Consider the following 27,842-nt stretch of genomic DNA (forward strand, 5'->3'; position numbering starts at 1 on the left):
ATCAGTTTTCTGATCCTTTTCACATCAGTGTCCCATGACCAGAACTGCTGTCACATCTGGAGGAGAGGTTTCCCATAACATAAAAGTAGAACAAGGAGCTGAAAGCAAGAATATTTTGTAATGCAGTGTAACAAACCATCCTGATTTTTAAAAAACATTTTGATAACTTCCTTATACAATGTGTATGGATAAAAATCCACTGGTGCCCCTTACAGATTATCCTCATAGAGTAAAACTGTCCAGAGAGGAAGATGTTGTTGTGGTTGGAATTGCACCTTCTGCTTAAATTTTCATTCTTACTGTGATACCTACCTATTCTTCTTGTACTGTACACTTCCGAACTGGCCTTGTGTCTATAAAATAAATATTTTTTTTACCCCAGGCTCTGTACTCATTCAAATTTTAGGACACTATTCAAAATAATTTGTGTATGCACAATTTTGTACCTAATTACTTTCCATCAAAAATTGGCTTGATTTGAGAAAGTAGGCTGTTTTCTGTATCTGAATTTCATTTTGCAAAGAGTATGTAAAAACTGGCCTGAAAGCTTGCAGATTTATTGCCAATTTGTGTTTGTAAAACATTTTGACATCCTTGAATAAACAGGTGCAGAAATGCAGTATAACATAAATCAGGGATTGGATAGTGGTTTTAAAATCTCAAGAGCACTGTATAACACTATGGCACAATATTCAGCAAGACTTCTGCATAATAAAATTCATCCTTCTATTCTTATTTTCACCTCAAACTCTTCACTAGAAACATGAAAACTATACAAGCATCATTTTTTCCACAGGAGGAATGTTTCTTTTATTAAAAGACCCTGTTATTTTGAAATGTTTAAATCCTTCTTAGTATTTATATTTTCCAATTAACATTAAGGACAATTATGGAATGAAATTTTCTTTGCCCACATGTATATCAGGATGATGTTAACATATTTTTGTTTTAAAAAAATAGAATACATTGAGTCAGAAGTTGCACATCCAGTTAAACATTTCACTTTTCTAATTACTGACTGATTGAAGCAGAGTTAAGTGTTACGAAGTTATGAAGAGTGATCCTTTCTAATAAGCAGACAGGGAAATCTCTGTAGCAAACCAAGGAGTAGATAGAGGAAAGGAAGCCACAAACTGATTTTTCTCTATTCCTGCTACTTCTACATATTCCTTTACTACCTCATTTTCAAAGAGATCTGAATCTGAGCTATTGTCTTGGCTGAAAATTCTAAATCTAAATTGAAAATTCTAAATCTAAAATAAGTTAGGCTACAAGGGAAAAAATACAGGATAGAAATACCTCAACTAACAAAGAAAAGATTGTTAATACCAATCAGTTATAACACTGATTTGCAAGTTTGTAGTTACAGAGGAAAAGTTTTTCATCACTATGCTATCAAGAGAGCCAGAGACAGAGGGTAGGGAATGGCAGTTGTACACTAAAGAGATGCAGTCAGGCTTGAGGAACAATTTTATTTCCATGTAAACAGGTGCACACTCTAATTATGAACACTCCATTTCATGATGAGATCAAATTCAACATAAAATAAGGGACAAGATATGCTTTGGGTCATATATACAATTTTCAAGAAAGAAAAATAATTAAAAGCAAAACATAAATAGGAACAGTTTAGCACCTCTTTGAAATGGCATGATTTTATGGCACCACTGGCCAGCTTTTATCAATTTTTAGTTACACATTTAACTGTCACATTTACCAAAATCATAATAGCATACTCATTTTCAAAGGAAACAATTGCTTCTCAACATGCTTTCTTTGTGCACACTGAAACACTCAGAAAGAAAATAACATCGACTATACAATGCAATCAAATTATATTTTTAGGAGAATTAGTAGACAAGTGAGCAGGGACTACTGCAAACTTTTCCTAAGGATTTTATAGAACCACTTGATATAACTTAGAGAATCAAATGAATCAGCACAGTCTAGCACATATGGAGCATGTCATGCGTTGCCTTGTCTGTAGTATAAAGAATAAGGGAGCAGATGGTTTTGGTGTCGTATTTGGGAGTAAGGTTGGGTCAATCTTATCTCTATTTTCCTCTACTAAAAGGGAATAAGTGATTCTTTTTCTGATATGTTTCCAGCTTCTGACAACTGTCTGGTCAGGAACAATTCTGATGCAGACAAATCTCTGCTTAGGAATGACAGGTACCTCATTCACTTTCTTTATCATCCATGCACAAAATGTAAGCTAGAAGCAGTTAGTCACCTGTCATTCCTTTTCATATCTTTTAACGTCTTTGACTGGTGACCTATCAAAGATTTATTTTTAAACTCAGTTGCTCATGTTTAAGTATGTTATCAATTATCCAACATGTGAAGCTGAGACTTTGTTGTGACAGATCTGGACTTCTATTCATACCAAGCAGAAGAATTTTACATTCCTTTAGCAATGAAGGCCTCTTAGCTACTTGTTCTCTACCATTTGAAAAACAAACAAGCAAACTCAATTTTTAATATCATTAAGTTAATTAATTTCATCTATCATCCTCTTTGCTATACAAGCTGGTATGGCTACAGAATGAACTGCCAAAAGCTGCCTTTAAAGCATACTTTTTTTTTTTTTTTTGCATATGAATGCTCATTTCCTTACTGATTCGTATGAAGTTTTCCAAATTATAAGATCCAACATATTTATATTCACAGAATCATAGAATCTTAAGAGTTGGAAGGACATCAAAAGATTGTCTAGTCCAAACCCCCTGCCAGAGCAGGCAACCTAGAGTAGATCACACAGGAACTCATCCAGGTGGATTTTGAATGTCTCAAGAGGAGACTCAACAATCTGTCTGGGCAGCCTGTTCCAATGCTCCATCACCCTCACAGTGAAGAAATTTTCACTTGTGTTTCTTTGGATCCTCTTATGTTCTAGTACAACAGTTTCACACATATTTGCTTGCCCGTTAATTCTAATCCACAAACTCTTAACTTGCCCCTCATCCTCAACTGGACAGAATTCATTACAGTCCAGTTACTCTCTCACATAAAGAACAACTCCACCACTCCACTTGTTTGCCTGTCTTTCTTAAAAAAGGACATAGCTATCCATGACCACATTCCAGTCACGTGAGCTGTCCCACTTGGCAATTGCCACTCCTTGCCCATACTCAGACTTCCAACTCCTCCTGTTTATTCCTCATGCGATGTGCATTGGTGTACAGACTTCTCAAGAAGAAAGCTGATCTCTGCTTTTTAATGGATTATTACATGAAATTTAGGCATTAATGATCATATATACACCTAACAATTCTCAACCTCTAAAAAAGACTGGTTTATCGACTGTGTTAAATTACTGCTGAATGCTAGAAATCTCATGGATTCTGTATTTAAAAGCATTAATTCAATTTTTTCCATTAAAATATTAATAAATCTAAAGACAATTAAAAATATATGCAAATACCTTACAAAAATGCCCCATCATTCCTATCTGAATAAATCATTAATTTCTAGTAATCTGAGAAACAATCTGTAATGATTGACCTCCTTACTAAAATTTAAACATCTTAGGACTTGAAAAGTTACTAAGTATTCTATTGTGACTACTAAGCAAGTGATCTTCAATTCAGTAACAATGAATGCATTAATATATAGTACTGTAATTTAATATAATTGGACTTTATTTATATATTATTTTCATTTTGATTGTTTGTTTAAATGTGATACTTTCTGAGAGTAAACTATGCTTTGTTAAGAACATAACTTAAGCTCTTTAATTGATTACATTTTTACCAGTGTATACACTTTGTATATAGCACGTTATTTTTTTCTTTCAGCCTACCCACATTGGGTAGATAAACTTAATGATACAGAATTAGACAGTGGAGACCAACTACGATGGGAATGTAAAGCCACTGGAAAGCCAAGACCCACATATCGCTGGCTGAAAAATGGTGTTCCTCTCTCACCACAGGTACATTAGACAAGGACGCACCAGTATGTTGAATGTTTCTCCTTTAATTCAGATTAAGTCAGTTAAAGAAAGTACTGAAAAGCACTTCAGAAGTGACTGTTTTCTGTGTTTGTTTTTTGAACTGAACCATCTTAAGTAATATAAAATTGCATTCATCTGTAATTCTCTGTAGTTCTGATACATTTGGGAGATGAATCCTTCTGTTTGAAAGAATATCTACTATTGTACTATAATCTACATCTGTGAATTCTCCAGTATATTTAGCTTTGGTTTGGTTTGGTTTGCTTTGGTTTGGTTTGGTTTGCTTTGCTTTGCTTTGCTTTGGTTGTTTGTGCCTTTGTGGCCAAGAAGGCCAATGGCATTCTGGGATGCATCAAGAAGCTTGTGGCCAGCAGGTCATGGAAAGTTCTCCTCTCCCTCTACTCTGCCCTGGTAAGGCCTTATCTGGAGTACCGTGTCCAGTTCTGGAGTCCCCAGGTCAAGAGGGACAAGGAAATTGTGGAGACTCCAGCGCAGGGCCACCAAGATGATCAGGGGACTGGGGCATCTTCCTTATGAGGAAAGGCTGGGGGATCTGTGACCGGTCAGCCTGGAGGAGACTGAAGGGGGACTGTATTAATACTTATTAATACTTACTAAGTATTTAAATGGTGGAAGTCAAGAGCATGAGGCAACACTTTTTCCGTAATGTTCAGTGATAGGACAAGGAGTAATGAACAAAAGCTGGAACACAAAAAGTTCCACTTAAATATAAACTTCTTTACTGTAAGGGGGAAGGATCCCTGGCACAGACTGCCCAGGGGGATTCTGGGGTCTCCTTCTCTGGAAGTTTTCAAAACCTGCCCAGATCCATTCTTGAGTGACCTGATCCTGGTGGACTTGCTTTGGTGGGGAGTTGGACTGGATGATCTTTAGAAGTCCCTTCCAATTCCTACCATTCTGTGATTCTGTGATTTTCAACACCATTAATTCCCTGCAATTAACAGAACTTACTGTCAAGACCATTAAAATGCTCTAAATAAGACTCCTACAACATAAAATCTTTGACTACTGTCACCTGAAGTATTTAAGAGTCAGCTCTAGATAAAATTATCTTTTCCTTTTAAAAGACAACTAATGGCATGATTTGCCTTTTATTTCACCTTGTTCTGTTTATTTCACTGAATCATCAAGATGTCAGCCCCACATTATGGGGGGTTTTGCCTAGCTAGAATCTTTCCATTTTTTTATCGTCTCAAAGTATTTAGAATAAAGTTCTGAAATTTATTTCATGTATTTTTCCAGATTAAAATAAAGATGTTAAATTCTATGACAAAAATGTTTTCTTTTGTAAATGAACTCATAGAATGGATTTATAAATATAAAAGATGCAGTATCTTTCTTTACAGTGAATGTCACTTCTATCTGTGAACATCCACCAATTATGCAAACAATAATAAAGAGAACAAACAGAATTTGCTTTTGAAGCTGTGATGCATTGAAAATAAATTTATCCTTTATCCTTTTCTGTCTTTTTAGGTGGAGCTATTAGTCTTTAAATTGAAGCAATTTAAATATCTGTACTTTGTGGTTTCCTGATTTTCCAAACCATTAGTTGCATCAGGCTCTCAAATATCGAATTAAATTTCACTTTAAACTGAGGGCTTACAAAAGAGAGAACTTTTTTGACAGTTTCCTCTGTGTTCCTAAACACTTTATTCCATATCAATTTTTAATTAAATCTCGGTGAAACCTAGAGATGTTTTATAAAGGTTCAAATTATTTATTATACAGCTCTATGAAGTGCACATTTCCATAAACAGCTATTAATGCCCCTTGTCTTCCAGCTGTGGTAATTATTTTCTACTAGTGGACCTTTCAAATAAGAAATTTGCAATAATGTTGAAGCCAATTAGAACCTTTCACTCTTACTCATGCAAGTAATACTTTATATCTACTGATCAGAAAATGTCATCGTATCTGAAACCAAACATTTTCTAGATCTATTAAGATCATCAGATATGTTACACCCCCAACTTACTTCTTGCTTCATTAAAGTTCCCAGGATGAAATCTTTTAAAAATCATGTAAGGCTAATATCAGACAAACAAACAAACAGACTGTCCCAGTTTAAGCTCACCTAGAAATAAGAAATAAATGACCAGGATCAGCCAGAAGTACCAAGAGCCTTTGGAATGCCCTAAGGCCAGGGAGGGTTCAGTTGTCACTTATAGTCCCAGGCAAAGCAGACAAGACTACTCAACTTGGGGAAGAAAACAGAAATTAATTTAATCCATCGCTGACCAGAAACATAAAACCCCGAAACATGCCAAAAAGAAAACAGCAGTGATGAAGAGCACTACATTTAAGACCCCCCCCTCCCCTCTTTCCGGGCTCAGAGCTCTGATCCCAGTGTCTTTATCTCCCTCCACTGAATGGGGGCAGAGAATGATGGTTTCAGTCAGTCTTTTCCTGATGACTCCTACTGTTTATCTCTCCTCAGGACAGATGGGCTCCTCGCTGCTTCTCCCTACTCCAGCTCAAAGTCTGGGCAGCCCTGCACGGCTCTCCAGCACAGTCTGCTCCATGGCCACCTCCTCACACAGTTTCCAGCCCATCCACACTCACTCACCCAGAGCTACTGGTGGCTCTCAGTCCTGCCATTTTCCTTCACGGGTTGCAGGGGTACAGCCTGCGTTCTCGCCATGGGTTGCAGAGGGGCCTCTGGTCCACCACTTCTCCTACCTTCTCTCTCCTTCTCTGACTGGGGGTCTGCATAATCACCTCCATCTTGTACCACTCCTCCACCTCCCCTCCCAACTTATATTTTGCTTATTAGTGATGGCAGAGGCGCCAAATTGGCCTCTGTGCCAGGGGATGTTTCAAGAACATCTTAGTGGGACCAGCACTGCAGCTGCCTCCCCCTGTTACCAAATCAAAAGTGGCTCCATGACAGAGATAAAAGCAAACCTTGGAGACAGTGAACTTCCACTGAGGAATACTTAGATTTGAATATTTTTTACATTTTTTCCTCCCTCCTCCATCTGCTTAATTATTGTCATTCCTTATATAATACAAAAGTAAGCCTAAGGAAATTTGATGTTCACTTTTATTTTAGTCTCATAATTTCTTTTGTGTCATTGCCTTAAACTAAACATTGCCTTAAACAGGCACAGCAAATGGCCAGTGCCTGTTTGCTTTTATAGATTTTTTTATTATTATTCCATTACAGAGCAGGATTGAGATGGTTAATGGTGTTCTGATGATCCACGGTGTGAATCTCTCAGATGCTGGAATGTATCAGTGCTTAGCAGAAAATAAGTATGGCACCATTTATGCCAGTGCAGAGCTGAAGATTTTAGGTGAGTATAATTGAAAAGACAGTACTTTTATTTCCCTTTGATAATTACAAGGAGCAGCTTCTGCCAGTCTAAACTTGCAGATAAAGATAAAATGGCCTTCCTTTTCATTCTTATTATTATGTTTGAGTGGGTCCTTTGTTGTCTGAGAACAGGTCCTTCTATTAATTGAAAATTTTCCTTCATAATTTATTCAGTTGCATTTTGTGATCACTTCTCATGTAAAGATATTTCAGTTAAAAAGGCTAGAAAAAAAAATTCTTCCTCAAAAACAAATGGAGGAGACGAAATTTAGAGAAAATATTTTAGTCTCTGGTAAAAATAAATTATTATTTCTACCAAGGTCATTATTCAAAGGTAATTAAGCATGATCTTAGGTGAAAAATTTACAGTGAACTCATCAGCATGTACTTAATACTGGAAATTACATACTTGAGCTAATGTCATCTATAGTAAAGTAAATACACTGCATAGTGTTACCTGGAAATACAATAAAAATTTAATTATTCAAAAGTTGAAGTGTGGAGTTAATCAAGAAAAACTTGAAGCATGTCTTTCCAACACTTAATTTTCCATAAAGTAAATTGTTGTAACACACAATGGGACAATAGTGACAATGGGACTTTCATGGGGTTAAGTGCCTCATGATCTATATTAGATTGTGGTATAGCTGGAAGACTATAAAATGTCTGTCAAAGTAATCCAATGACCATCAGAGAGAGATTAAAAGTCTCTGCACTGTTCAAACCTTGCAATTTTCAAAACTTGCACCTGGGAAACATTCTTGTAAACTCCCAGTTAAAGGAATAATAAAGCCATAAATATTGAAATAATATACTACTTTTGAGATAAGATTTGGTTCTTCTGAAGAAGAATCTACCTAGTACATTTCCACTATATCCTAGGTGGCAAACATTAGAATTTAACTCATACTCTTAAAAATATTTCTGTCTACCCATAAATTAAACCCCACAATCAAAGTTTGATTTTTTTCCATCACTTTCCTTTGTCACATGTCAGGAAAGAGATTCTTATGGTTACAATGTTTTCTTGCTGTTTTTTATCGTTATTATAAACTATTTTAGCTAATAAGTCAGGTGATTATATACTTTCTTTGATGTTCTCTAATATCAGAAATTGACGTTATATGTTGCTGCAGTAAAATCATTCTTTCACTTATGAAATTGCACCCTGTTAAATTTTAACCATAATATTACATTAAAGAAGCAGTTGTATTTAATTTTCTGGATTATTAAAGGCAAAGGACAGAATAAATTGTCCATATAAATAGCTCTGGTATGAAAATTACCCAAAAACGGTAGGAAATTCCTACATATTTGAGGCAATGGAGTATGCATCTTGCTATATGTGTAGCTGAGATAGTTACAGAGAACGGGACTTTGATTTTGCAAAACTAGCTTAAGAAAAGCACAAGCAAGTGAAATTCCTTGAGAATAACAGTCCTTTCTTAGTGTGAAATTAAAATTATTAATATTGCTTTGTGATACATTTAGTACCTTAGCTGATGTATTGTATTCAATAAAACTTCTTGAAAATGGAAATACGGAGAATAAGACATGGTTTAATATCTTCTATTAAGAAATTCTCACTTTTGAATTTCCTGTATTCAGACAAAGATAAAAAGGCAAGGCAATAAAATTTCTCCAACAGTGATACTTTCTGTAAGAATTAACTTTAGAGAATGCATTTTGGATAGTTGTGGAACTTAAACTTATTTTTATTTTGAACTAATTACCCCTAACAATTTATCTACGAATCATAGAATCATAGATTGGTATCCAAACATTTTGGAAAAAGTGTAGCTAAATGAACTGCTGTACTTAATTTCTAAATTTCATTTTTGAACAATCATGGAGGACAGGTGAAGTACCTGAGGACTGGAGAAAGGCCAATGTCATGTCAGTCTTCAAAAAGGGCAGGAAGGACAACCCAGGAAACTACAGGCCAGTCAGTCTCACCTCCATCCCTGGAAAAGTGACAGAACAACTCATCCTGAATGTTATCACTGAACATATGAAGGATAAGATGGTTCTCAGGGGGAGTCAACATGGCTTCACCAAGGGGAAATCCTGTTTGACCAACCTGATATCCTTCTATGAGTGCATAACCAGCTGGCTAGATGAGGGGAGAGCAGCAGATGTCATCTACCTTGACTTCAGCAAGGCTTATCTCCCATAACATCCTCATCAGAAAGCTCAAGCAGTGTGACTTGGATGAGTGGACAGTGAGGTGGATCAAGAGCTGGCTGAATGAGAGCACAGAGGGTGGTGATCAGTGGCACAGAATCCAGTTGGAGGCCTGTGGACAGTGAGGTTCCACAGGGATCGGTTCTGGGGCCAGTCTTGTTCAATATCTTCATCAACGACCTGGATGAGGGGACAGAGTGTACCCTCAGCAAGCTGGCTGATGACACCAAACTGGGAGGACTGGCTGATTCCCCAGAAGCCTAATACAAGCCAGCAATGTGCCCTCGTGGCCAAGAAGGCCAATGGCATCCTGGGATGCATCGAGAAGAGTGCAGCCAGCAGGTCAAGGGAGGTTCTTCTCCCCCTCTACTCTGCCCTGGGGAGGCCTCATCTGGAGTACTGTGTCCAGTTCTGGGCTCCTCAGCTCAAGAGGGACAGAGAACTTCTGGAGAGAGTCCAGCAGAAGGTCACCAAGAAAATCATGGGACTGGAACATCTTTCATATGAGGAAAGGCTGCGGGAACTGGGGCTCTTTAGTCTGGAGGAGATTTGAGAGGAGATCTTATTAACTTTTACAAATATCTAAAGGGTGGATATCAGGAGGTTGGGACATCCCTTTTATCTATTGTAGCTAGCAACAGGACAAGGGGTAATGGAACAAAGCTGGAACACAAAAAGTTCCACTTAAATATAAGAAAAATCTATTTCACTGTGAGGATGACAGAGCAGTCGAACAGGTGGCCCAGGGGAGTTGTGGAGTCTCCTTCCTTGGAAGTCTTCAAGAGCCACCTGGATGTGTTCCTATGTGACCTGATCTAAGTGAACCTTCTTCTACAGGGGGCTTGGACTAGGTGATCTCTAAAGGTCCCTTCCAACCCCTATCATTCTATGATTCTATGATTCTAAACCTGTTGGATCTCACAAGCAATCTTACTTTGGTATGCTGATGTAACGGACATCTCACTAGTTCATAACTGGATTAAGTTATAGATCTGCCATTTAGTCTTAGTTGCTGATTTAAAATATGTTGTAAAATTGTATGTAATCTGCAGTGTCACAATTCTCAAGTCAAAAATAGAGATTCTATCCCAAAATCAAATCTATTATTCTGTTCTTTTATTAGAATGTAATGAAACAAGCAGCTGTGATTGTTCTCAGTGGAGTTAACATACTTCTTTTTAACAGCTTCAGCTCCCACTTTCCCACTAAATCAAATGAGGAAAACAATAATTATTACCAAGGGACAAGAAGTTGTCATTGAGTGCAAGCCACAAGCCTCTCCAAAGCCAACTATCACTTGGAAGAAAGGCGACAAAGCATTAAGGGAGAGTAAGAGGTCAGAAGCTTGTTTGGTAAACTAAATACTGTGTTTGCATGTTTGATTCTGTGATGTGATCTGATATGAAAACATGGTAAGTGAAAAAAACACACATATGTTAGTATAGATATGGCATAATTATTTTATCAAGATGATTTGTCTGACAGGAGTGGTTTTATTGTTTCCACAATATTACATTTTTTAAAAAATCTTTAAATTGTTCAGAAATGCAAACAGATTAAAGTATTTTTTTTTATTTTTCTCTATTTTGTGTTAGTGATGTAACTGTGCTTCAGTTACACCATAGAGATAAGACAAATATGGTGTATGAGAGTATTAAAAGCATAAAGGCTGAAGTAAAGACCACGTGAAATATCAAATGGATGTACTCATTTGAAATAATTTTGGTAAGGTGTATTTGTAGTTTGATCACAGTGGAAGTCTAAGAATAGCTTTACAATGATTCAGATAAGAAAAATGCATTTCCATTACACGATTTACTTTTCTTTACTCAGTAGCACATCTGTTTAACAGAATAGGTTTGATTAAATAAATTCTGTCCAACTGTATGTTAAACACAGTTTAAACACTGCAGGTTAAATGCTAGCTGTAGTTTTACTTTACCAGATTGCATGTTTGTATGCTGGTATAGTTTTGCCACCCTGCACATTGTCTTTAAGAACACAGAGCAATCGTTTCTTTCTAGTAGTGTATGTAGATGGACTACTTAAATTTACTTGTATAATATAAGTCAAAAGGATAAAGTTCATTCGTCCAATGCTAATAAAAGCAATAGAGTGCATTTGTCCTCATTAGCTGCAAAAGTAATTTTATTGGGGTGAGGTTTTTTTTTCAGATTATGCCATTTGGTTTGTTATGAGAAGGAAAAATGGGTAACTTTTCATTCCATACTGGTTCTTCGGGAGTGCAGAGTGAAACAGTATTATATACATTTTACTAAGTATAAATTTTATAGTACATATTGACAAGATACAAAAGAATATTACAAAGATGATGATAATTTCATGTAGCCTGAGACTGATGCTCCTATGTTGTAGATATGCAGTCAACTGTTCTCACTACTTGACCTTTTCCTCTCACATCCACAGAATTCACTGTCGTTTCTCTGATCATCACTTGTAAACCATACTTTAGTCCAAGACCAGTAAAGCATGTTGATAAATACTTGATGTCTGCCCAAACATAGTCTTTATCTGAAGTTAAAATCTCATAAGATCTAGAAGTACATTTTTGGTGTTCGAAGATTTTTTATACTTGTTTATTTTGACAGAGGTTGGAAAGGGAAATTATGAAACATGAAAAATAAAAAGCTGGTAGAACTATTTCAAATCTTTTAAAGACTTGAGCTGTGTTCAACTTAATTCTCAGTCAGCTGTAGTATCACATGTCATTCAGAGCAGTTCCTCTGTATCTACTGTGTATAGAAAGATGGGAGTGAAAGAAACTCAGTTCTGCTTCTACAAAAAGTATGCTTTAAACAACAAGAATAGATTCTTTTTGTAGAGGGGATGAAGAAACCTGTTGTGATTTTGGGAAGTGTAAATTAATGGAGGTAATAAGTATGTTTTCATATTTTGGGCACTCTGAGAATGAATCGTTGGAAAGGACTGTGTATAACATTTTTTAAAAAGACTAATCTGACATGATGCGCACATTTCTATACTTGAAAAATGGTCTTTTTTCATAGACTGCTGATAAAAATCCCAGCATAAAGCAATTAGGAACTGTCATGTGAGAAGTTTGCATAGGACATTAAATCATCAAAGATTATTTTAACATAAAGGATAATAAGGAAGGACAAGGCTAGAACTTCTGTTTTTCTTTCTGCTATGTCTTATTTCTCTCCTAGAGTGCTTGTATCAAGAGCATGTTGTGTTTTATTTCTATCAAGTCTACCAGCCCAGAAAAGGGTTTTGCTCCATTCAACCACATCTGTTAAAAAAGTCTTAATACAAAAGAGACCTTCCCCTCTACGGAGAAGAAATTCCACTTTAGAGGTGGGTTTGCTGTCATCTAGTCTACCTCTCCAAATCGTGTTGCCTCCTTAGGTATTCATCCTTGCAATCAACAGCTGGTTGACAGAAACACTTCAAATGAGATTTTTTATTTGTGCCTGAGTTTGTTCCTGTAGGGCTTGTGTCTGGATACAGTTCTTGCTGCAGTTAGACCTTGACTCCCACTCTGGAACTTAATGCAGTCCAAAAGTCTCAGTTTTTTCAGATTCATTCAAAACATTAAATTCACTCACTTGGCAATATAACTGTGGAAAGAGTCTTCATTAACTCCATCTCTTGGTCTGTGTTTAGCTTTGAACAACTTACTCAACTCATGCTCTTCATATTCACAGTCTACCTATTATAGGTTTATTCTCCCTGTTGAGCAATCATTATTCTGAGCAATCAAATAATTTTATTCTACTTGGAAAGCATCTGTATATTGTAACAGCTCTTTTGAAATGGGTTCTGAATGAGTCTCTAAGAGCTAAAAAATGTAGGATATTCACAGATACTTGCTGACAAAAATATCTGAATGTTACAATCTCATAAATGTTTAAAATTTGATTAAATTACTCCCATAGAAACATATTTAATACATTTTCCGAAGTATTCACAATTCATTCTATTAACCAGATGTAAAAAGATCTTCTGTAAAAGCAGCATTTTAATGAGATAAAATATACGGTATTGGAGATCTGCTATGCAGAAGATTAAAACTTTCAAAGAATAAGTTTGTGAAGCTTACTGATACAGGACATTTAGAGATCATTATCAGCATTCTAAAGGAGCTATATGTAAAATTAAAATCTCTTTCATTTACCATTATCTCAGTGAGTCATCAATATATTGAAAGAAACGTAAATTCGTCAGAATTTCACCTAAAAGTTAAGAGAAGGTAGAAAAAAGTGCTATTGTTATACTTCTATTTTGGAATTAGAATGCACTTGACCAGGGTCTTATGCAATGGGTCTTATGTAGACAAAAACATTTAAGCTGCATATTTTCATTAATTACCTCACAAAAATCAAAGTTGTTAACTATCTTTACTAACAAATTGTCTCTGGACAGTATTGTCTCATAGACTGATAAAAGACTGTCTGTCATTTATGGCATATCTGGGATAATGTGTACTCTGATTATTGATTTGAACTTATGGTCTTTTAGTCCATAAGAAACTTGCAAAGGATTTTTGAAACTTTTAGTTCATGAGTAGCTTTGATTTTATAGGTTTCACGGTTTAACCTCAGTCAGTAACTCAGCACCATGCTGCTGCTCACTCCTTCCACCTTCTTCCAGTGGTATGACAAGGGAAAAGAGAAAAAAAATCCCATAAAACTTGTGGGCTGAGATAAGAACAGTTTAATAACTAAAATGAAAAAATATAATAATAACAGTAATAATAAAATGTTATAATAATGAAAAAGAATACAACAACAAAAGATATTATTTTTAAAAGAAGAAAAAAAACCAAACAAAACCAACTGATGCCCAGTGCCATTGCTCAGTAGCTGTTGATCGATTCCTGGGCAGTGACTCACTTCTCCCTGCCAGCTCCCCACGGTTTATACACTGGCATGATTTTCTGTGTTGTAGTATATCCCTTTGGGTAGCTCAGGTCAACTGTTCTGACCATGCTCCCTCCTAGTTCTTCTGCACCCCAGTCCACTTGCTGGCAGGGCAGTGTGTGAAAAATAAAAGGCCTTGATGCTGTGTAGGCAGTGTTGAGCAATAACAAAAACTTTCCTGTGTTATCAAATCTGTTTTTAACACAAATATAAAACATAGCCATGCACCAGCTACTAGGAAGAAAACTAACACTGTCCCAGATGAAATGACAACAACAGAAAAGTGAATTATATTCAGATCCAAGTCTGAAAAGAGTATGTTTATGCTTTGATTTTTAATAGAAAGTTTGGTTGATCCTGCAATCGAATCCCCATTTACTATTTTAGTGTCAGCTTCTAAACAAGATCCAGATAGATCAGATCAAAAAGCTAGTTAGGAACCTGTTTTTAATTAAACATCTTTTTAAACTTAACTTTTAAACTGGGAGAAGGCAACAAAATTGATAGTTAATGACATTTTATGTAGGCAGTATGCTTTATAATACAAAGCAGAACAGATTGAAATCTATTGTAAGTATAAATCATGAGTGATGCTACTAAAGTAATTAAATTCTAGGCAAATATTTTTTTATAAATTCTTTCAGTTCATGTGTTCAGACTTTTGTAAATTGCAGGTATTTTCTAATGATTTGCTGCAGCAGAAGTTTTCATGAGCCATTACTGCATGAGTTGTCATCTCTGTTCCATCACTTTTCTTAAAGGCACTTCCTTACCTTTCTTATCAGTTTGCTTTGTAGCAGTGACTTCAGCTGATGTTTAAACAGATATGCTTGAGCAGTCATTGGCATTAAAAAGCATTCTAAGTGTTTGTTGATCTATTTTTACTCTTTCTCTTACACCTAAAATATTCTCCTCATTAAATATATTAAATTTTCACTCTAGCTCGTTATTTTCGTTACATATCCATCAATTATCACTAAAATCATCTAAAAGCATTCTAGCACTGCAAAGAGTTCTATCCAGTTCCTATCTTTCTTCTCCATCCAGACTGCTAAGAAAGAAAGAAAAAAAAGCACAGTTTAACCAACAAATGTGTTACTGAGGAAGCAGGATTTTTATAGTACAATTTTTGTGCTGCTGTAGTTTGCTTTTGAAGCTTTTTTCAAATAATCATAGAATCATAATAACACTCATTTCAACAATTTTTCTTGTATATCTCAATATATATCCAGATTAATATTTAATCTAAAAATATATCTAAATACAGAGATATCTAAACATTTTTGAATGCATTGGTAATACAGTTCTGTGTTTATTTACTGCTCCCTTTCCATAAGATACAGTCTAAGCTTTCTCTTTCACTTGTCAGAAAAAAGCTTTGTAGAAAAACATTGTCTCTGAAGGTCAGATTCACAATAGATCGCCACGAGCAGAACAAGAGTACTAGTCTCTCAGTGGCTGTTCTTTTAATTGCTCATATTCATCCATCTAAATCTGAGGGTAACCTGGCAGGTTAACTTGAGCACTTCCATGAGGAAGAAAAATAGTCACAATGCTGCACCTGCTACTTCAATTCAGCCACTTTTCCTATTGAGCAATTAGTTTTCTGAATTACATTTCTGTTGGAAGGAGTTCTGGAGATAAGGTGAAGAAAATTTTTGACAGGTTAAGCAGCAGAGAGAATTTTAGATAGCTTGTACACAATAGGTTGTCCTGGTTTCATCCAGGACACAAACTTCAACATCGATACTCCTTCAGTAGACATCATGGCAGTTTTCTTATTCATAAAAGTGAAACTTCTGATTCCATTTTCTCTGAATGATACCAAAGAACCACAGAAGAGCTGAGAGTAGCAGTGATCACTGGATATGACCTGGTCCTAACCCCTGATCAGAGCAAGGTCAGCTAAACCAGGTTGCTCAAGGTCACGTCCAATCAGCTTTTAACACAGCCTATCTGAGAAACCCGTTCCTATTCCACTTAATACCCCTAGAGTGAAAAATAAAGATATTATTACATTTAAATGAAGTTGATATTTAAATAGAATTGCCTGTATTTCAGTTTGCTCCCAAAGCTTCTTGTCCTGTCACTGGGCAACACTAAGATTTTTCTCTGTCTGTTTACTCCCTCTCGTCAATCTGTACATAAGTTGATCAGTATGTCGATAAGCTGTGAGGCCCTGGTCTATAATAGATAAGGCCATATAATTAATTAATATCAATATTTCTTCCATGAAATGTGCAATTCTTCATTCATCTTTGCCCTAAACCTGCTTGTTAACCAAATCTCATGAAATAAAGATGTCAAATGAGCATGCAAAACCTACCCACTATGTATTGTTATGTAGCAAATTTACTGCCTACTTGTTTCATTTACTGTGTGTCTCACCTGACTTTGTACCCATGGAAAAACCATAGAAGCTGTACATTAAACAATGAAGTACTGAATATTACTAGCAAGTGCACTAACAATTATTCTTTAAACATCACAACTAAAATCAGTGGATAATGAAAACATGGAGATACAATTTTTTGTGAAGGTATCAGGCATTAAAAACGTGGAGGGATATTAATAAGAAATTCTGTGCTCATGCTCATGTGAATATAAAATTTCTAGCAGCACATTGCCCTAAGAAGAACAGAAAAACACTGAACAGTAACCATTAAGTGAGTATCATTGCCTATAGGTACTAAATGAAGAATAAATCCAATGGAAGGGTGATAGTGTTCAAGTTGTGTATAAGGAAGGGATCTATAGTTCAAGCTTTTTCAACCTCTCCTACGTAGGGAGAAAATTGAAGCTACTGAAATTTTGTCTTTACCTAAGTTTGCATAATTTTGTGTTTTTTCAGTTATGCTTCTCTAACATTTGGCAGCTGTGAAAGAACTGAGAAAAAGAGAAGAAAGAGATCACTTAATGGGAACATTAAATTCCAAATACTAAGATTGCAGCAGTATTGCTAGACAGAGACATAGGGAAACCATTGCCTTTTACCTATCTTCAGGTTAAAACTCAAATCTTTGAACTTTAGAAGTAGTTCTCCTGAATGCCTAAATATTTCATCTGTCACACTTTGCTATGCAATTAGTGGAAACACACAGAGCACTTAAACCTAAAAACATCATCATTCAAAAACTTAGAAATGGACATGTTATTACATTCTTCTGGTTGCTCAGACTCCTTCATTTTTACTTTTGACAGGTTCTTATTACAATTTTACTTTTTACTATGTTTAAGGATCTGTCAGTGTTTCCATTATAAGTTCCTATTTTAATGGCTTTACAGCTCAATTACTATGAAAAAAAAACAAAGGAGAAAAGAAAAATAAGAATGTTTCAGAGCAGAAGGAAGAAAAATATTTGAGTTTGCAGGTGAAATTTGTATTCAATTATATAAAGTGCTTTGGTTAGAACAGATCGTGTTATATTTTTCAATACGAACATGTATTTGCATGTAACAAAGGTATCTATTATATGCTTTCTTCATAATCATGGTGGTAGTATTCCAAAATAATTTCAGTTCCATGTAACTGTGGTATGTAATGTTTGTTTAAACTGAAAACTTTTCATTCTGGAAGCAAAAGAAAGCATATGTACATAAAATAGATGGGAAATTACTATGAACTATAATTTTCAGTTTTCTCATTGGTCCCTAAGTTGCTCAACCTGTTTCTGGCACAACTTTTTATGCACCTGTATGATCAGTCACACAAGCAGCACAGTAGCTCATCCTTCCACTTTTTCATGAAAACATCATTTATGTTTGTTTATTTGTTTTTTTCCCTGGTAATCAAGTTCTTCAGAATTAATCCAAATGTAGGAGGAGACTATTAAGCAAGTTGAAGATTTTACTTTGTGACTCCAGTTAAATAGTCAAACAAAATGGTCACTCCTGAGCTCCAATTAGCTTAATGAATAACATTTCCTACAGGCTACCAAATGAATTCTGTTGTTATGCTCAATGAAATTATCTCCATGATCCTAAATGTCTTCTCTGAACTGAAATATCACAGTCTTTCCTTCCAGGGAGGGTATTCAAGACAATAGTTTCTATTATTTCTCCTTAATACAGTACTACATATGCTACTAATTCTGTAAAAACAGATCAGCAGCTCTCTACAATAGCCCCCCTGGCCTCCAGCTGCTTTGTTAGCAGAGTGAAACTTTCACATCATTACTCTGTGGTACCCATCAACAACATGTGGATGTTTTAGACCTCTTTAGGCACCTGCAGAGTAGACACTAACACTTAGGGAGCTGAATCTCACCTGTATGGCCTTGATTTTTGGTATTTCCATGCATATATCTATATATCTCAAGTGATATATAGATATATATCCTGTAGCTCTACTGAAAGTAAAGTACTGAAGAGCTCAACCTTTTTAAATTGCTAACAATTACAAGATATTTGATCTGCTGCATATGCCTTGAATATCTGCTTACACAACTCAACTAATTACCAGTTGATCAAACGGTTAACGAATTCCATGATTCATTTCTCTGCTTTTTTTATTAATGGCTGCCTGTTTGTGCACCACAAAGAATACAAGTCATGAGTTGCCTAAAGGTTTTTTGTTGATTAAGGCTCTTCAGACTATGACTTTCAGCATAATTTGTCCTTAATAGAGACTTCATCTAAAATTCTTGGGAATTTAAACACTTAACTTCATACCACCAGCTGATCCTCAGATTCCCAAGTGGCACTTTAATGATGAAAAAGTAGTGAAGAGAGAAAGTGCTGAGGACATTAAGAAAGAGAAACTTCATGACAGAAACTTTTATCATCCTGAGAGAGTTTTGCAAGTCACTTCTTTTCAATTTTTCTATAAATCATCGTCTAATTTAGCTGTGGCAGGCTCATAATGGGAATTAGAAATCTGGTTATAAAGTAGAAAAGGGAAACAATGATAACCTTGACTAAACAATAAAAAAAAAAATAGCAAGATTATCTCCTCATAAACACAGCACTAATTGATAGTATTACATAACATGAGTTTTGGCCACAAAAAGATTTTTGACCACTCTTCTAAATAAATTTTTCTCTTCACTCATACTCTCTTAGAACATAATTAAAGAAGCAGACCAGTACTCATCATGCCTGAAATATTTCCTGCCTTGTGGACCTTAGGCAAGATATTTGCTTTGTACCTATGAGTGCAGTCAGGTCTGGTTTCTGTGACAAAAATTGATGAAATTTCCTTTCCTTGTCTCAGGTCTCCTGCTTTACAATGAAAGATATAGGGATTGAATTCAGGTGAAAAAATAGCCCTTTTATTTCACCTGGGATATTTTTTTGCTAGATCATTTCCCTTGTCAGCTAGTTAGAGAGATATGGGTATACATTTGCCAGAGCAGCCCAAGAAGGATTGGAGTGACTGGCCATGGACCAAAATAGGTACTTAGAGCAGAGGAGTGACCAGGACAGAACACAAAGCAAGTTTCACATTTTCTTATCTATATATCCTGTACATCAGTTACAGAAAATGTTTTACCTACACAAGTAAATTTAGAACTGCCTTGTAACATTGCCTGGAACTGCACTGAGATGCAATCAGCTATGCTATTAAGCAGTTAGTCCCTGTCTGGATTTTAGACTGCATCAAGTAGCTCTCCTAGAAGTTTGTGCATGCCAAAAGTCATCCCTACTAGCCTCTAAGTATGTTGCCACCATGTTACAAAGGTTAACAACATTTAAATGGATGGAAACTGTTCTGTGATAGCTGGCTTCAACATATTGAAGGAGTATGACTAGTTTTCTGATGGAGAAATGATGACTTTCAGCACGTGAAAGTCGTATCTCAGCCAAAATCTCTGGGCATTGTAACTGAATCAGTTGCACTGAAATATTGACAAGTAAAAATTACTGTTGCTCAGTGACATGTTACCATATAGCAAGAAAATGTTTAAAGTCTGTAAGCATCAAATCTTTTTTAAATTTAGGAAAAAACAGAATGTTAAAGAAGACGTTTCCAAGGCATTGGGGTAAATCTGTGAAATGAACACAGATTGTTTGGATTGAGAAATCTTGTCAGGCTCCACAATACAAGCTTCTACTTATGTTGGTTTAGCCCTGGCAAGGTGCCAGATATCCACCAAGTCATTCCATCACTCCCACTCCTAAACTGGATAGGTGAGAGAGAACTATAACAACAGATTCATGAGTTGAGATAAGGACAGGGAGACCACTCAGCAATTAGCATCACAGGAAAACCAGACTCAACTTGGGGAGAAAAGGTTTGCTTTATTAATGAACAATAAGAACAGAACAAGGAAATGAGAAATAAAACCAAACCTTAAAACACCTCGCCCCACCCCTCCTTCTTCCCAGAACTCTCCCTCCTCCCCACAGGGGATGGGGGTTATGGTCAACTCATTACAAATGGACTTTACCACTCTTTCTTCTCGGGGGAAGGCTTCCTCACACCTCCCACTGCTACACTGTGGGATCCCTCCCACAGGAGATAGTCCTCCATAAACTGGTCCAGCACGGGTCCTTCCCCCAGGGTGCAGCTCCTCATACCCTGCCCCAACATGGATTATCCACTGCAAGAACAGTTCTTCAGGGTGAGACTACTCCAGCCTGAGTCCCTCACAGGATCACAAGTCCTGACAACAAATCTGCTCTGCTGTGAGCTCCTCTGTCCCCGCAGGCTCCTAGGTCCTACCAGGAACTTGCTTCAACGTGAACTTCCCACAGTCACAGCCTCCTTCAGGCATCCACCCACTCTGGCGTGGGGTCCTCCATGGGCTGCGAGTGGATCTCTACTCCCCAAAGGCCTCACCATGGTCTTCACGACAGGTCACAGGAGAGTCTTTGTTCCAGGGCCTAGGCAGCTTCTTCTCCACTGACCTGTGGAGATGTCTACAGAGAGATTCTCACATTCTCACTTCCTTCTGCTGCTTCTACAGTTTAGCAACTGTTCAGTAACTTCCTCCCCTTCTGAAATACATTAATCACAGAGTTGTGACATCAGTCACTAAATTGGCCAGGCCTTGGTCCATGTTAGAACTGACTGACATTAGCCCTGTCAGATACAGGGAAGTCTTCTGGCAGCTCCTTGTTTAAAGAAGCCAATCCTGTAGCTCTACCACTACCAAAATCTGGTCTAGTTGAAACCACTACAATATTTCAAGTATCTCTTTTTATTTATAGCACTTTTATTGACTAAACTACATTTTAAATGATGCTCGATATTTTTTTTAGATCTACTAGTCAGTAGGACCACAAAGATCTACACATAAGCTCCTGAAATTCATTTAACACAAGAAGGCCATCTTCCAAGGGAACATTCTTCCTTATCTGTCACAAATTTGAATTGGCTAAGGTAGTTTTTCAACAGACTTTCGGATCAAGATTTAGTGATCTTTGTAGATATACTATGAAATGAATTATTAAATTTTAAAACTCAAGGGGAATTTGTGATGTATTTGGCATCTTCTCTCACATTAAATTCTGATATTCCCAAGTCTGTCAGTCTTGAAAATCCATGGACTGACATGACAGTCCATGCTAATTGCTCCCAGGGAAGAAGAATAAGCTATGAATATTTTTCAGAAGTTAGATATGTTTTGCAGAAAATTAAATTGTGTACAAAAATTTCAGTTATTTGATATCTAGCAAAAAACTATGGTGACAATGGGCTGGCTAATGGCATTAGTAACAAAACCAAATGACATTAGTAAAAACAACAAGGTACAACTAGTTGAAATAGTTTGAGAAAATAATAATGACTCTCTTCAGATCAATGATTTTCAGGCCTCTGGCTCTATGAACAAATTTCAATTTGCGAATGACCATGAACTTATTATCCAACCAGCAGTCTCAATGGTATATTTCTATGCGATATATGGCAAGGAAACTACATTTTAACCTTTAAAAATATACCTTAGGTAAGAACAAGGGATATCTGTCATGTTTGCCCTTCTGCATATTTTTAAGTACTGTAGGTCATCAGTCTTTGTGATTGTCAAGGTTCAGATTTGCTTCACTGTGAAAAAAATAGACCTCATATTTCCTTATGAAAATTTTAGACCAACTTATCTATAAGGCAAGTCAAGTGTTCCTTTTTTTGAGTAATATGACACTTCATATCACAAATCAGTGTCATGCTATTACTGATTACAATTTGCATTCCTTAACACTGTGAATCTCATGTTTTCCTTTGGGTAAGGGGTTAATTTAAAAGAACTTTAAATTAAATGTTTCTTCTTAATAAATGATAGAGAAGAGGCAAGAATTTCAAAATATATATGAAAACAACAACATGAATGATCCATCATTACTTGTAAATTGTAAACCCACTAACCACTGTGAAAGCATTTACTTCTAATACAATCTAGTTGTGCATAACACCAATTTTGCCATGAAAAAATTACTAGCATCAGTGAAAATCAAATTACTCTGATAGTAGTGACTTCTATGTCACTTCTATGACATAGTGACTTCTATGGGAGTAGATTTTCTGCACAGATATCTGAGATTCTTGTACTTCTGATTTTTGTTTCAGTGACTGTATACTGCTGATGTCCCTACAGCAAATAACTGAAAACAAAGTCAGATGGAAAAGAATCATGAGTGTAATACACATAGAAAGGCTAAAAATGCACCCAGATTTCTGTTTAGTAAACTAGTTTTGAAAAAAGACAAAACATTCTAGTAAGAGCAAACAAGGAATTTTATTTGATTACGGAGGCTTTTAATGATCATTGCTCAGATTTGTTTTTCCACTTCCCTCTTCATAACCCCTTTTTAAAAATCACTTTTGTAGTTTCTGGTTTTAAAATTTAACAGGTAATAGATTGCAAGTTAATTCATATATCATTTTTATCAGGCTGTTACAAAACATTTAGTAAAACTAACATCAATATTAATATGTGTAGCACTTCACTGGACATTAATATAACACTATGGTTTTTTTCTTCCCCAGTCACCATAACCTGTCATCTCCATACACAGTCACTAACATACTATTTTTAATTTTCTCATTGACAATTATCTCTTTGACTGTGTTCACAGCAGATGTAATCATAGTCTAAAGATGCGAAATGCATAAGTCGAATTTTGCCACAGTATTATTAAATTAACTCTACTAAAGCCATTGAAACAATCTTAAAGGATTAAAAATTGACAGTTTCCAGTTAAAAATGTCGGAAGACCTATAAGAAAAGTGTGTTATTTTCATATGTGTGACTTAAGGTCACAATGCATAAAATCCCTTCATTACATGGTCTCATATTGTTGAAAAGTGATGGTATGCTGTTGTACCAATATACTAAAGTGCTAAAGTATGATAGGCGTATGATTATGTAGGAATCAGAAAATCCACCTCCTGAAGCTGCTAGGTCTTTAAAGTAGCTGTGTTAAACCTTTTAGTTTTATAAAGTTCTCAAATCATAAAGCAGAAAGACCTTTTACTTCCCCTTTTTTGGTTGGGGATTTTTTTGTACGAATGACTTCTTTAAACATTCTCAGTTCTATGCATTACTGATTCTTTGTCAAGAACAACTAAGTACCCTTAGACTTTTGACGGCTTAGTCACTGTTCATTAATCTTATTGTTTTTATCATTGCATTTTTGTAACTTTATGTCATCTTCCCTATCCTCTTCTTACTGTTCAATATGTATACTAGCTACATAATCCCAAGAACACTCTTTGGTGTAGTTTAGCGGTCACTACCAGGCCAGGTGACACATACTTATTGAAAATATATATTTGGTTTTTTAAAGAAATTCTCTCATCCACAGAACATTGACTCTTCATATTTGTGAGTTTAGAACTGGAATGTTTTTCTTTAACTTGGCTGGAAACTTATCATAATCCAAAAAATAATGATTCTTTTCTCAATACTTATTTTTCATTAAAAATCAAAAGACAGCTCTCCCTCCAACAAAAAAATTTAAAAAAGCAAAAATAAGTTCCAGACTAGAAAAAGCTCAAACAAATTTAGAGATAATAAAGCATAACTTTGAAATACCTTTACTCATCTACTTTTTTTTAATCAGAAATACTTTTATGTTTACTTTCCACATCCCTGGTACCTCTTTACTGTTAATGGCTCCTTATATCCTGTACTAACAATGAGTATTTCACATTCATGAGTCCAAAGCAAACCTAATCACAAGCCTGACATTGCCAAGGCCACCACTAAGCCATGTTCCTCAGCTCCTCGTCTACACAATTTTTAAATATCTTCAGGGATGGGGACTCCACCATTTCCCAGGGCAGTCTGTGCCAGTGTTTAACAACCATGTCAGTGAAGAAGTTTTTTCCAAAGAAAACCTCCCCTGGTACATTTTGAGGCCATTCACTATTGTCCTATCACTTGTTACTTGGGACAAGAGACCAACACCCACTTCACTACAACTGCTTTTCAGGTAATTGTAGAGTGAGATGGTGTCCTCTCAGCCTCCTTTTCCTCAGACTAAACCCCAGTTCCCACAGCCATTCATAATCACAGTTATTTTATAGACCCTTCACACAAGCTTCATTGCCCATTTCTGGACATACTCCAGCACCTCAATGTCCGTCTTGTAGTGAGAGGCCCAAAACTGACCACAGCACTCAAAGATACAGCCTCACCAACACCGAGTAGAGAGGGAAAATCACTTCTTCAGTACTGCTGGTCATACTCTTTCTGATACAAAACAGGATACCATTGGCCCGGTTGGCCACCTGGGCACACTGCTGGTTCATGTTCAGCTGGCTGTCAACCACTGCCCCCACATCTTGTTTTCTCTGGGCAGTTTTCCAGCAATTCTTCCCTAAGCCTGTAGTGTTGTGTACGGTTGTTGTGGCCCAAGGGTGGACCCAGCACTTGACCTTATGCAATTGGCCTTGGCCCATCACTCCAGCCTATCCAGATCCCTCTGAAGAGCCTTCCTGCCCTCAAGTAGGTCTACACATCCAGCCAGCTTGGTGTCATCTGCAAACTTACTGAGGGTACACTCAATCCCCTCATCCACATCATCAGTAACTATATTAAATAAACAGGTCTCAACCTCTGGGAAAGACCACTGGTGACTGGGAACCAACTGGATTCAACTCCGTTCACCAGCACTCTCTGGGCCAAGGCATCCAGACAGTTTTTCATCCAGTCAAAATTGTGTCCATCCAAGCTATGGGCAGCCAGTTTCTCCATGAAGATGCTGTGGGAAATGGTGTTGAAAGGCTTTACTGAAGTTCAGAAAGACCACATCCACAGCCTTTTCCTCATCTATTAAGTGAGTCACCCTATCATAGAAGGAGATCAGGTTACTCCAGCAACTTAAACCTATGCATACTGGGCCTGATCACCTGGTTGTCCCATACATTATGGCCCTCAAGATGATCTGTTCCACAACCTTCTCTGGCAACAAGGTCAAGCTGACAGGCTTGTAGTTCCACAGATATTCTTTCAGCCCTTCTTGTAGATGGAGGTTGCATTTGTTATCTTCCAGTCAACTAAGACCTCCTCAGTTAGTTGGGGCTGCTGATAGACAGTTGAAAGTGACTTGGTGAGCACTTCTGCCAGATCCCTTGGACCCTTGAGTGGATCTTATCCAGCCTTATAGACTTGTGTGTCTAAGTGGTGTAGCAGATTGCTAACCATTTCCCCTTGGATTATGGGGCCTTCAATATTCTCCCTGTCTTTGTTTTCCAGCTCAGGGGTCTTGATTCTGTACAAGTACTGTGTAAATCTCTGTATTATCAACACTATTTTCAGCACAGATCAAAAGCATACTAGTTAGAAAAAACTTCTACAATCATCTTTGGTAAACATTTGACCTGAAGCTTGAATCTGCATCAAGCAGTATATGGACTTGGACTGAAGAGTGTGTGAGGTAATGGCTGCTCTGCAGCAGACTGATGGAAGACCCAAACAATATTGTAGGACGTGAATACCCAAAACCCTTATACTGTAACATACAGTAACATATATCCCTCTGGATTTCTCTCTTTGTATACAGATTAATAACCAATGACTCATTTATGACTGAGATATGTGTCTAGTTGTTCTTCTCCAACACAAAATTTTCCTTTCTGTATAAAGTTTACCTTTTGATGAATAGTATTTTTTGATTTTTAAGTCATTGAATTGAACAAAACAGGACATTTCTTTGAAGGACTGTTTATATTTTCTGCAGCAAAAGCCCTACTGTGGTTGCTTTAACAAAGTAAATAATAAAATTTAGATATTAAAAATTTTAGCATCTGTAATCAATAACTAATTTTCTTTACAAAATGAAGACAGCGTATATTCTGATAGAAAAGTAAAACAAATTTTGGAAGCCATTTGTTTGCAAGCTGCTAGCAGATGTATTGAAAATAACGGGCTATTTAACACAAACAGACAGAATCATATACAATTTGAAAATTGAAATCACTCGTAAGAAAACTTTCCAATAAATAAAGCTAAAAGAATTATTAACATTAATGAACGTTTAATTTACCTTAGGCAAGTGGATTCAGGAAAAATTACGCTAGATAGTTCATGCTTTATCATTGACATATCTATACATGCAGATGGATCTTTCTTAGCCTTTCTCCTTGTTCTAGTATTTCTTCTCATTCTGATTTCATGCGTCAGTAAGCTCTGAACAACCTGTGTCTCAGAGTAAATCAGGCACTAATTTTGTTCTGATAGCCTCCTAATGGGAATTATAATACTACATTTTTTCTAGGTAAAAACAAGGGAAGTAAAATCCTCTATGTTTACATTGCCTGGGCTATATGACAATCATACTGTTTTTCACTGAGTTCTTGGTTTTAATGGAAATTAACCGTAAACAGCACTACATACTTTATCTCTGTACTGAAAACTCTTCAGATGAAAAATAATATTTGTGGGGACTTAAAACTCCTGAGTACTTCAAGAGCTAAGTGCAACAGTTAGAGTGGTTTCACTATTCACCTTAGTGGTAATTTTGTCTTGAATCGGTTTTTTAAAGATTTCCTCACTTTCACGTGACAGGCACAGTATTATTGTGGTTGTCTTGTGTTTTGTTTGGAGGTTTCATTCTGTGTCCCTTTTCAGGATCAAGGCCAATACTATAGTTTTTTTATTGTCCACTGAATGCCCACTCAGGAGTATCAAAAATCTTCTTGAATATTCCATTCATACAAAGTGGTTTCTATACTGTAATGTCAACTTAAAAGACTCATGTGATTCAGACTGTTGAATTTAAGCACATGTGATTTTCCCTTTAAGACATGATTCCGTCTTGATGTTTGACTTCTGCATTATGGCTCAATTGCAATTCCATGTGACACTTAGATAAAAGCATATACAAAAAATAATAATCCAAATTTTGTATTGAAGAGAATCCCTTGTGACTAATACAAACTCCTATAAAAAGAAATGCTTGCAACTGCGGCAGTAAATGAATCCTTATTTATTAAAATTCATTTGTTCCTTAGCAAGGGGCTTCATGTTCTGTTGAATATAATTTGCTTTATAATATTAATAAAAAAATTGTCATTGCG

At 36.2% G+C, this 27,842-nt stretch overlaps 1 protein-coding gene across 1 annotated transcript in view; it reads left to right on the top strand.

The window, feature by feature from the left end:
- Nucleotides 1-27,842, top strand: part of CNTN5 (contactin 5) — a 353,074-nt gene that overhangs the window by 220,897 nt on the left and 104,335 nt on the right. Inside the window, exons 9-11 of the mRNA XM_062020562.1 lie at nt 3,798-3,934; nt 7,146-7,275; nt 10,665-10,815. Of these exons, the coding sequence (XP_061876546.1) occupies nt 3,798-3,934; nt 7,146-7,275; nt 10,665-10,815 (418 nt within the window). The remainder of the gene's footprint in view (nt 1-3,797; nt 3,935-7,145; nt 7,276-10,664; nt 10,816-27,842) is intronic.

The sequence above is a fragment of the Colius striatus genome, chromosome 1 (assembly GCF_028858725.1).
Source record: "Colius striatus isolate bColStr4 chromosome 1, bColStr4.1.hap1, whole genome shotgun sequence".
NCBI classification, from domain to species: domain Eukaryota; kingdom Metazoa; phylum Chordata; class Aves; order Coliiformes; family Coliidae; genus Colius; species Colius striatus.